The sequence below is a fragment of the Lacerta agilis genome, chromosome 6 (genome assembly GCF_009819535.1).
Source record: "Lacerta agilis isolate rLacAgi1 chromosome 6, rLacAgi1.pri, whole genome shotgun sequence".
In the NCBI taxonomy this organism is placed as follows: Eukaryota; Metazoa; Chordata; class Lepidosauria; order Squamata; family Lacertidae; genus Lacerta; species Lacerta agilis.
In genome coordinates, this window is record NC_046317.1 from 48,291,815 (window position 1) to 48,304,382 (window position 12,568).

General features: G+C 43.6%; 1 protein-coding gene across 2 annotated transcripts in view; it reads left to right on the forward strand.

The window, feature by feature from the left end:
• SORT1 (sortilin 1) overlaps positions 1-6,892 on the forward strand; it is a 52,947-nt gene extending 46,055 nt beyond the window's left edge. For both annotated transcript variants that reach the window (XM_033152489.1, XM_033152490.1), the window contains exons 16-20: positions 2,677-2,793; positions 3,514-3,622; positions 4,335-4,441; positions 6,063-6,174; positions 6,411-6,892. In XM_033152489.1, coding sequence (XP_033008380.1) covers positions 2,677-2,793; positions 3,514-3,622; positions 4,335-4,441; positions 6,063-6,174; positions 6,411-6,425 — 460 coding nt within the window. In that variant the 3' untranslated portion in view covers positions 6,426-6,892. The remainder of the gene's footprint in view (positions 1-2,676; positions 2,794-3,513; positions 3,623-4,334; positions 4,442-6,062; positions 6,175-6,410) is intronic.
• Positions 6,893-12,568: the final 5,676 nt, after the last annotated feature.

The window sequence follows — 12,568 nt, forward strand, 5'->3', positions numbered from 1 at the left end:
CTGAAGTTCTCGGACAGTAACTGGGGTGTTGGGAGAGGGGCAGCATTAGGGAAAAGAAACATACCCCACACTTGGGCTGTCTACACACCATACATTTAAAGCACATGACTTCCCCCCAGAGAATCCTGGTGACTGTGATTTACCCTTCACAGAGCTGCAGTTTCCAGCACCCATAACAAACTACAACTCCCAGGATTCTTTAGGGAAAGTCATGTCCTTTAAATGTATGGTGTGCACACAGCTTTAGACCATTAGAAGTTCCTACCGAGACTTCCTGTGGTTCAGGGTCTTAAGCAGATGCTGCTTGCATGTTCCTTCTTTTCCTTGTTGTCTCAGGCTGGGAACTTGATCATGAAAATAAGCTGTATCTCAATGGCTTCTCATTTAAGCTGCTAGGTTTTGCAGTAAACAGTCATGTCTGATGTTCAGCTTTGCTTGTGTTTGCTGCTTTTAAAAGGCCCTCATGATAACTTCTGTGGGGAGCATTCAGCTGTGGAAAAAAGAACAATGAAAAGGGTGGAGTGTAGTTTAAGAAGATGGAAAATAGTGTAGACATTAGGGAGCAGAACTATGTTGCTGGTAACTTCTTCTACTGGATGCATGTACTGGCTCATTCTGATGACCTGTTTAACTGAGCATTCATCCTGATTTGTTTGCACAGATATAATGCTGCACAACATCAGCACCTCACACTTTCCAGTGCATTTCCCCGTCCCTTTTGTTACCAGAAAAATCCCAGGGTGTTTTGGCAGGATGGGGAGATTGTAAGCAGGTTTGTTGTGCAAGAGTGCCAAATTCACTTTAACTGCACAAACTGAATTTGCTGGTATATGATTAATTCATACCTGAAAATAACGAGACTGAACATGGCCTTTGCATCCCTTAAACCTGCAGAGCCATAGTCCAAATTACTGCAATAAATGTGTGTCTTCAACAGTGCTGGACTTAAACCTGAATGGCTTCTTTTTTTACACCACTCAAGGGTATGTGTGAACTGGGCATGCCTTCAAAAAGAGCAAGGTGGGAATAAGCAGATATTTCCACTACCACCACCTTGCTTTTCTCTTGAAATGTTGTGTAAACAAAAGCACCACACTCACAGCACCATGGACCTCATTTTGGTTTCCAGCTTGGCAGGACTTCCTGGAACACCCAAGCTTTAAGAAGCTGTTTTTAAAAGCTGAAATTTTGTGCACAGTTGCAGCCACGGAAAGCTTTCTGTATGCTGGCTTACATCCCAGCAGTGCTTCCTGGTATACCCATATGGCTCCTGACGTCACATAGTTATGTGGGTGTTCCAGGATGTTTTGTTGAAATGGAAGCCAGTGTAAGTTCTGCACTACTTCAAGTGAGCTCAATGAGGAAAAAGAGGGTTCCTTAGCCACCTCATATGGTTGAATAAGACAAGCAATGCACACACATACAAATTTCTACAAACGTAGCAGTGATGAAAGGTGCAGAAAACAGCTCCCCAGTTTGCAAAGGGGCAAATGACCTTGCAAAATTGGAGGACAAGTTTTAGCCTAGCACTGGTTTTTGAGTGCTGGGGAAATGGAGAGATCAATCTGGATTTCTCACAATAGATTTTGAGGCTGTACAAAACCAGTAATAACATTGATGTCAGTCTGGTTGTGGGGTTGTTTTAAAGGGCCCTAGAAGGAGTCAGTACACAATATCTCTGTCATCTTCTCCCACCTGCTGTTGCTTATTGAATATTTAAAAAACATTTCCATTCACAGCCAGTTTATCAAGCAGCACTGAAATGGGTTTCTGTTCTAATTTTTCAATTTGCATGGGTTCATCGTTGGCACTGAATCTGCTTTCCATTCAGGGCCACATTCATTGCCATAGATAACATGTGCTGCATATTAGCAAATTAGATTGCTTATGCTTGGTAGGAAATAATTCAGGGGTGGCGAACCTGTGGCCTGCCATTTTTGGAGACCCACAACCCTCTTTTCTTCTTTTTATTTTGGCACCTCTTTTTTATTTTTTAAAAAGCTCCACATCTCTCTCTGGTGCGGTGCCTTTGTTAGGAGTTCCTGCAGGAAGGAAACAGAAAAGTCTTCTAAAGCCCTTTCTCTTTCTTCTAATGTCTTCTAACATGGACCCCATTTATTTCTATGGTGCGGTGTCCTTCAGAGTTAAGACCTTGAAGACTTTTCCTTTTCCTTACCATTACAGCGCTAGGGTACGAGGAGAGCCCCCAAGCTAGCAATGGGATATAAAAACACCGGGAATTCTCCCCTCTGCAGCCCCAGCTGAATCAGCGTTTGTCTTCTTGTCTGTTTGTTTGGTGTGTGTGTGTGTGTGTGTTGGCTATACCCACTTCAACCACACTCACTTCTGGCATGTGGCTCTTGGCAGGAGGGCTAACCCTCAATGCATCCATTGGGCTGAAATGTATTTGCCACCCCTGAAGAAACTGGATGCTCCGTCATAGGGTAGTTTCTCCTCCTGAATGTTCTGTCAGTATAATGGGCCAGTGATAAGTTAGGCATGTGAAGTATTATCACCAAATTCCCGAGTAACCATTAAAAATGTATAATTCTAGTTTGAGCAACCACATACTAGGTATTTTAGTTGCAGCAATAATGAAGTGATGCATGAGTTGATACTCATACTGTGTGTGGGTTGTTAACGTCTGTCTTCCTACTCTTGGGATTTGCGATGCAGTGATTTTGGCTACTACCGCCTAGAAAACCATTCCGAGTGTGTGGAGCAGCCAGAGCTGAAGGGGCATGACCTAGAATTTTGTCTATATGGGAAGCAAGAGCGGCTAAAGACCAGCGGGTAATTTTCTATGATTATATATGAGTTAATATCCTTAGCCAGTGACCAGGTATTATTGATGGAGGAGATGGCTTGGTCCTCTGTGTATTTGTTTTTATAAAAACAAAAAAAATATGTGTAGGCTACTGGGAAGAGGACTATCTTCTGATGTTCTGCAAATACGCTGTAAAATTATTCTCTTCCTCTCTCTGAACACACTGTGTTTCTGGAACAGTAAGAATCTCTTTTAAAATCAAGATATGCCCCTTGCTGTTCTGACCATGGCACTATATCTCCCAGTAGAAGATGTAGTATAGCCATCTGTAATACATTTAAGGTGATTCATTCTGTGGGTGGGGAGATAGTTCTCTAGATAGAACTATCTTGGCTTATAAATTCTGTGGACCGTAAGCAGCTGAAATAATTTAGCATGACATGTGCCTTTATTTTTTGAGGATTCTTGACTTTCATGTCATGTGACTTCCATGTTTTCTTGGAGGCCACTTCAGCCCTATAGACCTGACATGTATACCCCTCTAGGTGCCCAGCCCTGAAAGAATCACGGCTTTGGGGAATGTCGGAGAGGTGATTTGAGGATAACCAGCCTGGCAATGGTGAAACCATGTTCTCAACTTCCCACTGATGCTTGGACATGAAGGGGTTAGCTAATTTTAGGTGGCTTGGAAAGCTGTCACTAATAAAAGAAGCTTCGCAATAATTGAGACTCTTGTTGAATTTCAGATATCGGAAGATCCCGGGAGACAAATGTGTTGGTGGGGAAAATCCCATCCGTGAAGAGACTGATCTGAAAAAAAAATGCACTAGCAACTACTTGAACTCAAGCCAGCTGGTAAGTTTTAAAAAATGCAGAAAGAATTGTAGTGGGGCAAAGAGGAAGGGTGGGCAACCTTTTTCCCCCCCTGTCAAGGGCCATATTTCCTTGGGTTATTCTGTGTGAGGCCACATGCTGGCAGGGGAAAGCCACTGGTGAGTGGAATCATCCCTTTTTTCTCTCTGAACCCCCTTCTCTTTTTCCTCCCCAGTGTGCTAGAGTGACAGATCACTCTTGTCAGAGGTCTGCAGTGATGGCATGCAGGGGGTCAATTGAAATTGGGTTGAGAGCTGCATATAGTTCAAAGGCTGCAGGCTGCCCATATATATGAGAGGGAGAAAGAGAGTAATCTAACCAGTGTAAAAAGAGTGCTCGAAAAACAGCCCATTTGTAGTTAATATTTGAGAAGCAGTTTTTCTTAAAATGCTTTGCCAATATTAACCTTGACTCTGTTCAAGCAGTAAAATGAATGAGCTTTCCAAATTGGCTGCTGAAGCTGCGGTTTGGCATTCTGAACTAAGTAGTCAAATTTCACCCTTTCCAAAATCAGCTGTTTCATTCTTTCTCCCCAAATCTTTATAGTCCTCCTGTGATCCATGCAGGACAAGAGAGTAAGACCTTGAGGTATGGAGAATATGCTAGGAGAATCATTATAGAAATGATTCAGTAATTGAAGTGATCTAATAATTTGTCATAAAAACTTAATAATCTCTCTCTTTTCTTTCTACAGTCTACTTCCTCTAGCTCCACTCCAGTCATCCTGGCTGTAATAGGCTTGATGCTTATGACCGCTGTAGCTGGAGTAGTCATCATTAAGAAATACGTTTGTGGAGGAAGGTGAGCCTTGGGAAGGGATTGGCAAGATCATTCTTACTTTTAACTATTATTCAGTTATTTTTATGCTGCCTTTCAGCGCCAGAGACTCTCCCACCACAGCTCAGAATTAAGAGCATGAAACCAATTCAAAACAGAAAAACAGTAGCCATGTAACATAACACATACATAAAACAGCAGGAGTTGTAACTATATAATGACCGACCATATTCAGTTAAAAGCAGATTGGGATAGTGAAGTCAGTAAGGCCCATTTAAAACAAGCCAGAGAGGCTTCTGTGGGAAGGAGTTCCACAGGGACAGGGCCATCACTGAAAGGTGCTCTCATGTTTTTCGACCTGATAGATCTTAGTGGTGGGCCTGTAAGGAGGGTATTTGTGGCTGGTCTTGGAGCCCAAACCGAAGTGTAAGCAATTCTTCAAGTTGTTGTTGTTGTTGTTCAGTCATTCAGTCGTTTCCGACTCTTCGTGATCCCAATGATCAGAGCACGCCAGGCACCCCTATCCTCTATCCTCTATGTTGTTCAAATTACCAGATCCCAAATGGTTTAGGACTTTAAAACTAACAACCAGTGCTTTAGATTGGACCTGAAAACACATTGGCAACCACTGTAGTCAGTACAGATAAGGCTTTATATCAGACTACAGTGGTACCTCGGGTTAAGAACTTAATTCGTTCTGGAGGTCCGTTCTTAACCTGTAACTGTTCTTAACCTGAGGTACCACTTTAGCTAATGGGACCTCCTGCTGCCACCGCACAATTTCTGTTCTCATCCTGAAGCAAAGTTCTTAACCCGAGGTACTATTTCTGGGTTAGCGGAGTCTGTAGCCTGAAGTGTCTGTAACCCAAGGTACCACTGTACAGCTGTTTATGGGGGCCAAGCAGTCTGCACCAGCTGGCACTTCTAAATTGTCTTTAAAAGCAGACCCACATACAGCACATTATAACCCAATCTGATGTAACCAGGGCATGAATTACCACAGTCAGGTCCACTTTCTTCACAAAGGAGTGCCACTGGCAAATTGACCACAGCCCATAAGGAGTGCCTGACAACTGATGTCATGGGTACCTCCATAAACTGCTCTGAGTCCAGGAGAACCCCCAAACTGCAGATGTGATCGTGGCAACCCTGGTCACACATTCCTAGATCAGCAGGCTTGCCTGCCCACAGTACCTCTGTCTTGCCTGATTTTGAGCTTCCCATAGGCATCTAGTTGGCTACTGTGAGAAGAGGATGCTGAACTAGATGCGTCATTGGCCTGATCCAGCAAGCTCTTATATTCTTGCCTTCATCCCTCATCCATCCCAATACCTGTTCCACAACTTCGCTAGGAGAGATAAAACTACATGCCAGCTGCATACCTACGACACTTTAGCCCAAAATGACAGATGGATTCATGTAGCATTGTTGCACTGCCAGTTTTTTTTTTAATCCTATATAGGTTCTTAAGATACCCAATGTTTATTGGCTTAGACCAGATAAAACAGCCAGAGAAATGGTGTCTCAGCAGCAACCCATATAAAGTTCTTCCAAAAGTCTCTGGACGTTATATTCACTTCTGTTAAAAAAATGTTGATGCTACAGCCATAGGGCCAAGTTCATTTCATGTGTGTTTGTCATGCAGGTTTCTGGTTCACCGATACTCTGTCCTGCAGCAGCATGCGGAAGCTAATGGCTTTGATGGAGTTGACACACCAGATGCCAATAAAACTGGCTACCATGATGATTCTGATGAGGCAAGTCATTGTAACTGATGTGTATGTGTGCACACCATGCATCTTTCTGAGCAGTACATGTTGGGTTAGAAAGATAAATTTGAACCCCAAGCATGTGATTTTGGCTTATGTCACTTTGAAAAAGATAAGCTGTATATCTCTGGGGGGCTAAGTGGGTTGTATTTGCCACAGCAAAACCGTAAAGAATCATGATCATCAAATGTTAACAAGAAGTATTATCTATCTTTTCTTCCCAGGACCTTCTGGAATAGTGATATTGCAGATCTAACTAGAATTGGATTCACATGGATTTAGATGCTGCTACAGAAGGGCATGAATGCAGACGGTTCATTTTACTTCTAATTTGAATGCCTTTTCCGTACCCAAGGGATTCTGTGTTCCTACTATCTCCATCAAACTGTCTAAAACCAAGAAGGCTGCAAGAACTGCTTTGGGTGGGTGGGTGTGGAAGGGGGAGATACTGCAGCTCTGAATAAGGAAGAAGGGAAAGCTTTTTTTAAAAATGTAACTTTGTTTTAATCAGATTTCTTTTTCCAACTCTTAAAGGAAAACTAAATAGGAATGTGAAAGCAACATTTCATTAAATATTAGCATTACTAGGTACGACATACCATGCTACTAGGAGAAGGCTCCAAATCCCTGGGTGGGGACATGTTCCACTCCAACACTGTGATAACACTGCTTTGAAGCTGTTGCAGTGTGAGCAGCACTTCTCCTAGCAAGCAGGGCAATGAGATGCTATGGCAGGGACTGAGAAAGCTAACCAGCATCCCAGGGCTGTGTGCCAAAACAGGGTTGCTTTTCATTTTCACTGGAATGTAATCAACTGGGCAGATGTGCGCCATGCAAAGCAGAGTTTATTCCAAGGCTAGAAGCAACTTTGTGGCTCTCCGATTCCAAGGAACTAAACTGTGAAATCGGCATGTGTGTTGCCATAAATCTAAAAAGCAAAAGCATGGGGTGGGGTGGGGTGGGGGGGTTAAATTTATCAACTGTAAGACTAAGTATACAGATATTCCAGAAATATGACTTGTTTAGAATGTTATGAAGGAACAGAAATTGTTTGCTTTAAATCAGGTTATTGAAGGAAAGTTTCATTGCGCTACTGGCAGCACCATGATGTTATTAAGTGTTTCTAATTTTCATTATATTTTTAGATTATACGTAGATCAGTGGTTGCTACACATGCACCGCTTTGCTACTGTGTTTTTCTGACTTCTGTTCTACAACACAGTTTGACTGTTATGTGCCATGTGGAATCATACCTATTTCTCAATATTTTTGGGGTTCACAGAGGGTATTGTGAATTGAACCTTGAGAAGGTAGTAAGTTAAGTTTCTTGAACTCAGTAGCTAAAAGTTGGCCTGTTGGGATGTGAATTGGCGACAGAGGCATCCCACTCCAGTAGCTATTATAGTAAGAACCAAGGGATTCGTACTATAGGGAATCCATAGAAACACAAAGTATTGAACCAGTGCGTGGCATAGGTTATATTCGGCTCCTGTTGCCTTGAAGGGACTGAGATGCTTGGAGAGACATGTTTGAACTTGAAAGACTTTCATAAAATTCAGTAATGTATTTTCTTGAATTTTGGTCCCCAGTGGTACTTTTTACACTTATCTTAGGACTTTGTTCTATTCCAGCATAGGTGAGTGATTAGTCACAATTTGTCCACACTTCCCGCTGCTTTTCCCCAGGGAAAACCACTCTATTCTGCTTGATCGGAGCAAATGGCAATTCGGGTTGGGTTGTCCTTTTTTAAGATCTATTGCTAAAGAGCGGTTTTCCCTGGAGGAAAGCAGCAGGACACAAGTGTGGATAAGCCCCTAGACAAAATATGATTCCCCACTCACCTGTGTTGGGAGCATGCCAGGGTCTGAATACCTTACACATACCACCTGCACCCTTAATCTTGCTATGAACGCCTATACTGGAACTTGCCCCACTCTGCTTTTGTTCCCCAAGTGTTCCTGTTGGTGAGGCAGCTCTACCGGGAAGGTCTCACTGGAGGTTTCAGGGTGAGGCTGCCTTTGCTCCCTTGTGCCTAGCATAGTGCTAGGGCATGCATGCAGGCACGAGGAGCCCTTGGACACATAGCATATTTTTCCCAGGGTCTCTGGTGTGTGTGATGCTTAAGGACCACCTTCCCCTTACCCAGCCCCAGTACTTCCCTAAGATCATCAGAGGAAACCTTGCTGGTAATGCTGCAACCTGCTTAGTGTCATCCAGCGACAGTCTGGAAGTGGTCCTTCTCCATGGTGGCATCTACCTTCTGAATGCCACCCTCCGCAATTTTTCAGGAGGCACCGACTGTTGGGTATTTCCACCATTAATCGGTTTAGCTTGCCTTTCTTCAAAGAAGCGATCAATTATGCCCTAGTGGTTAGGACATGTTACTAAAGTCACAGAGCTTTCCACCTCACTTTTGGGCAACAATGAGAGTCAGAAACATGAAATAAAGTGTCTGCCCTGGATTTGTTTTCCCCACAGTTACTTTGGCTTTACTGTGCTTTTTTATTGGGCCCTTACTTCCTCCCTTACACCACTGCATCATTTGATTATATCTCAGGGTGTCATTGTCTTCCTTGATATAAAATTATTTTGTCCCTTGCAGAAGGTACCAACGAGGAACACATGGCAAGGAGGAACATTTGTCCCTGGAAGACACTTGTAGCTTTTTCCACTTCTTGTTTATTCTCACTCCATTTAAACCCAGTACAGAAGCACACTTGCATGTAAATAAGAGTGCTGTTTACAGTCAATGTTAAACTCACAGTAACTCAACCAGGAACTGAAGGAGGCTCAATAACTTTGTGTCTGACAGCTGCTCCAAAACCCCTGCTCTTAACATATTTGAACTTCTTGTGTACATCTGTTCTGTACAGAGCCAGGTTCAAATCGCTTTACTATCCATGTGATGTGGCTGAAACTCTTTTAAGTGCTGGGCTGGGATTGTGATGGAAAGCCTGTAATGTAGCTGGTGAAGACCTTTTCCATTTCACTGAGAACATAATATGACTACTGACTCTTCCTATTATGTGTCCTATTTTCTATGTGTATTAAAGCATCTCTGGAAGGGTGGTTAGGTAAAGGAGTTCATTACTGGGCATGACCTGTTCCATTGCTCCATTTCTGTTGATTCCCCTCTCATAAGACACTATACATTGTGGCACATTGGCTTATAACGTGAGAGCAGTCAAGGAACTAGAAACCTCAATAAACTAACCAGGTCCTTGTTACTGTCACACACTTGCTGCCCTACACAACAGTAGCCTTGTCCTCCATAGTGTTGAGTATGTAAGTAACACTGCATCTTCGTCACTGCTCTAAGGGTGCTGCCTAAGTGACAAAGCAGTCCTGGACATGTTGCCATTGCATGAGCTTTGAAGTACCATTGTCTCCCTGATGTGTCTGTAAGGCAGACCAGACCATGTGCATAATGGCTGTAAAATATAACATAACAAAAAGCCATAGCTAATACACTCCTCTACACATAATTTCTTAAAATGTACAGTCTGAGGCAAGGTGCAGAAGAAAAATAAAGGAGCCATGTATAGAGTTTGTAAATAAGCCTGGCTATATTATAAATTTGTACTGGTATTTTTCTGTATATTTGCAATATTTGGGTTAGAAATAAAGACAAAAATTGGGCTTTTATGTGGTCTGCCTTTACTCTTGTGAGTGTGAAACCTTGCTGAAACATGATCATAAGGAGCAACGTACATCATTTAGCCATTTTTTCAGGGCTGCTGCTGAGCAACTTAAGAGCCTGCTGGATCAGGCCAATGGCCCATCAAATCCAACATCCTGTTCTCAAAGTGGCCAACCAGATGACTCCGGGAAACTCTCAAGCAGAACCAGAATAGTTTCCAGCAATGTTTTCAAAAGAATTTCTCCTTCTGACTGCAGGCAGAGCACCACCATCATGGCTTGTAGCCGCTGATAGCCTTACCCTCCATGAGATTTTTCTGACTCTCTCTTAAAGACTTTCACTACCTCCTTTGGGAGTGAGTTCCATAGTTCAATCTTATCCTGAGATAAGCATAAGAAGTAAAGGTGTAGTTTTGTCTCTAGGACTGGCCTGTTCATGTGGCAGACTAAAGTAGCTGCCTCGAGTGGCAGAATCCAAGGAGCGGCACTGCTGTGGGCATCCTACCCTCCCCCAAAGAAGCGGCTGCGGTGGGTTCTGGCAAGAGCACTGCAGATACCCCACCTACCCACCGCTGCTGCTGCAGAATTGAGAAGTGGCGGGTTTGGGGTTCCAGTGAGATCTCACAAAGAGTCCTGTGAAATCTTGCTGGAACCTGTAAGTCACTGTGCAACCCCAGTAAGCAAGGCTGCAGTGGGGTTGTGTGTGCAGGCTGGTCCTTCCCTTTTTCGTCTCTTACAATAAAATGGGATAGGCAACCTCTGTCTGTCTCTATGGTTTCTAGCACTGGCTTTCCTGCCCTAGATATGGATGGGAAAAGCAGAGGCAATGGGAAGACTGTCTTGCCACCTTATGCTTGGCTGTCCTTCACTCGCTCAGCTACCCCTTTGGAGGTGCTGCAGTTCCCTTTCCCATGTGAACAGCCTGCGGTGTTTAATCTGCATTGCAATTTCCCAGATAGTTCTAGAGGTTGGAAGGTGTGTGTGTTTGACCATTCAGCCCTGGGTATATCTTTAGGGTGCGCTTTTGAACCTTGCAGAGTTTCATTTTCCCTTACTCTACAACCTGTTTTAGTAAGATGATCTGCCGTGAAATAGTTTCCTTGGGCGTAATGGGAAAGAGCTGCTGCCGACCATTTCAATGGCAAAGCTTTGGAATCTGTAGTCCAGGGGTCACCAAACTAAGGCCCGGGGGCCAGATGCGGCCCAATTGCCTTCTAAATCTGGCCCGCGGACGGTCCGGGAATCAGCGTGTTTTTACATGAGTAGAATGTGTCCTTTTATTTAAAATGCATCTCTGGGTTATTTGTGGGGCATAGGAATTCGTTCATATTTTTTTTTCCAAAATATAGTCCGGCCCCCCACAAGGTCTGAGGGACAGTGGACTGGCCCCCTGCTGAAAAAGTTCACTGACCCCTGCTGTAGACTCTTCCACAGTAAGCGCTGGCAACATAGGCTCAAAGCTTAGCTCCATGTTTTCCTACACAGACAGGAGGGCTAAGAAAAGACTCTGGTACTTTCTCCCCCGCCCCACCCCCCCAGACACCCACTTTTCATACCCAGCACAGGCACCTGTGAACTCCTGGCATCAGATGCACCTTAAGGGCATGGCATACCCTTCATTTACCTCAAGACCCTAACCTATTTCTGCAGTAGCACAGCAGTTGCTTGTATGTTCCGTGCTAAGAATGTGTTTGCACAGAGTCTTAAGATTGAATCAGAAAGTGGCAAATGAGGAACTGGGGACCTGGGCTGCTGCTTTTCAATGCAAAGAGAAGCAGCGGAGAAAGGATGACACATCTTGGGGATATTGTTCAGCTCCCCCCCCTTTCCGGCAGGGTTCCTAGAGGTGTGCATGCCACAAATCAAGTTGGGGACTTCAGTATGTGGGGAAGATTTTTAATTCCTTCCATAGCTGCTACTTTCCCCTTGCAAGTTTGGCCTCCCCAAGGATTCCAGACCCATATTTGCTGTTTAATATCTTATTCCATTCTGAGGATCAAGCCACACAACCACTCGCCAGTCCCCACTTTTTATGTGCTGTTTTTGTTTTATTCTTGGCTCTGGTTTTTCTTATCTCTGTGGTATTCTTCCTCCCTACCCCCATCTTCCTTTTGTGCTGTATGTACAAAATAGATATTTTTTGTGTGTGCCTGAAACTTACACCTAATTTTTATTTATATTTGTATCTGCTTGCCTATTATTCGTCTGTCTGTCTATCTAAACTTTCTATATATTGCACGCACACACACACACACACGCCTGGATAGTTTGTTTGAAACAAACTTGCACACTTCACTAGGAGAGTGAAGTTAGCACAACAAGTTTACCTTTTCTCAGAGCATGCAATGTGCACAGGGGAAAAGCAAAAGGTGTGAGCCTCGAAGACATCCACTCTGAAACAAAAACAGGCAGCGAGACCTTCATTAGCATCTCTCCAGTGGTTGGAACAGGCTGGGTCATGTCACAAGTTGCTTTCCACCCGCCAGCCCTCCAAGACATCTTTTGACTAATAATGTCAAAAACTGTGTGACTTGAAATATAATACAGAAACAGATCTACTTGAAAAAGGGAAGAGTAATTAGAGAACGTCTCCTTTAAAATCTTGTGGTCCATGTGGGGTCAAGACTTGGGGACCCATCGCAAGCATTCTCACAATCCTTTGACTGCATATACACTGTAAATGTTTGATGGGCAAACATTTAAACAGAATACAGCTGGCAGTGCTATTTTTCTAGAAAAAGAG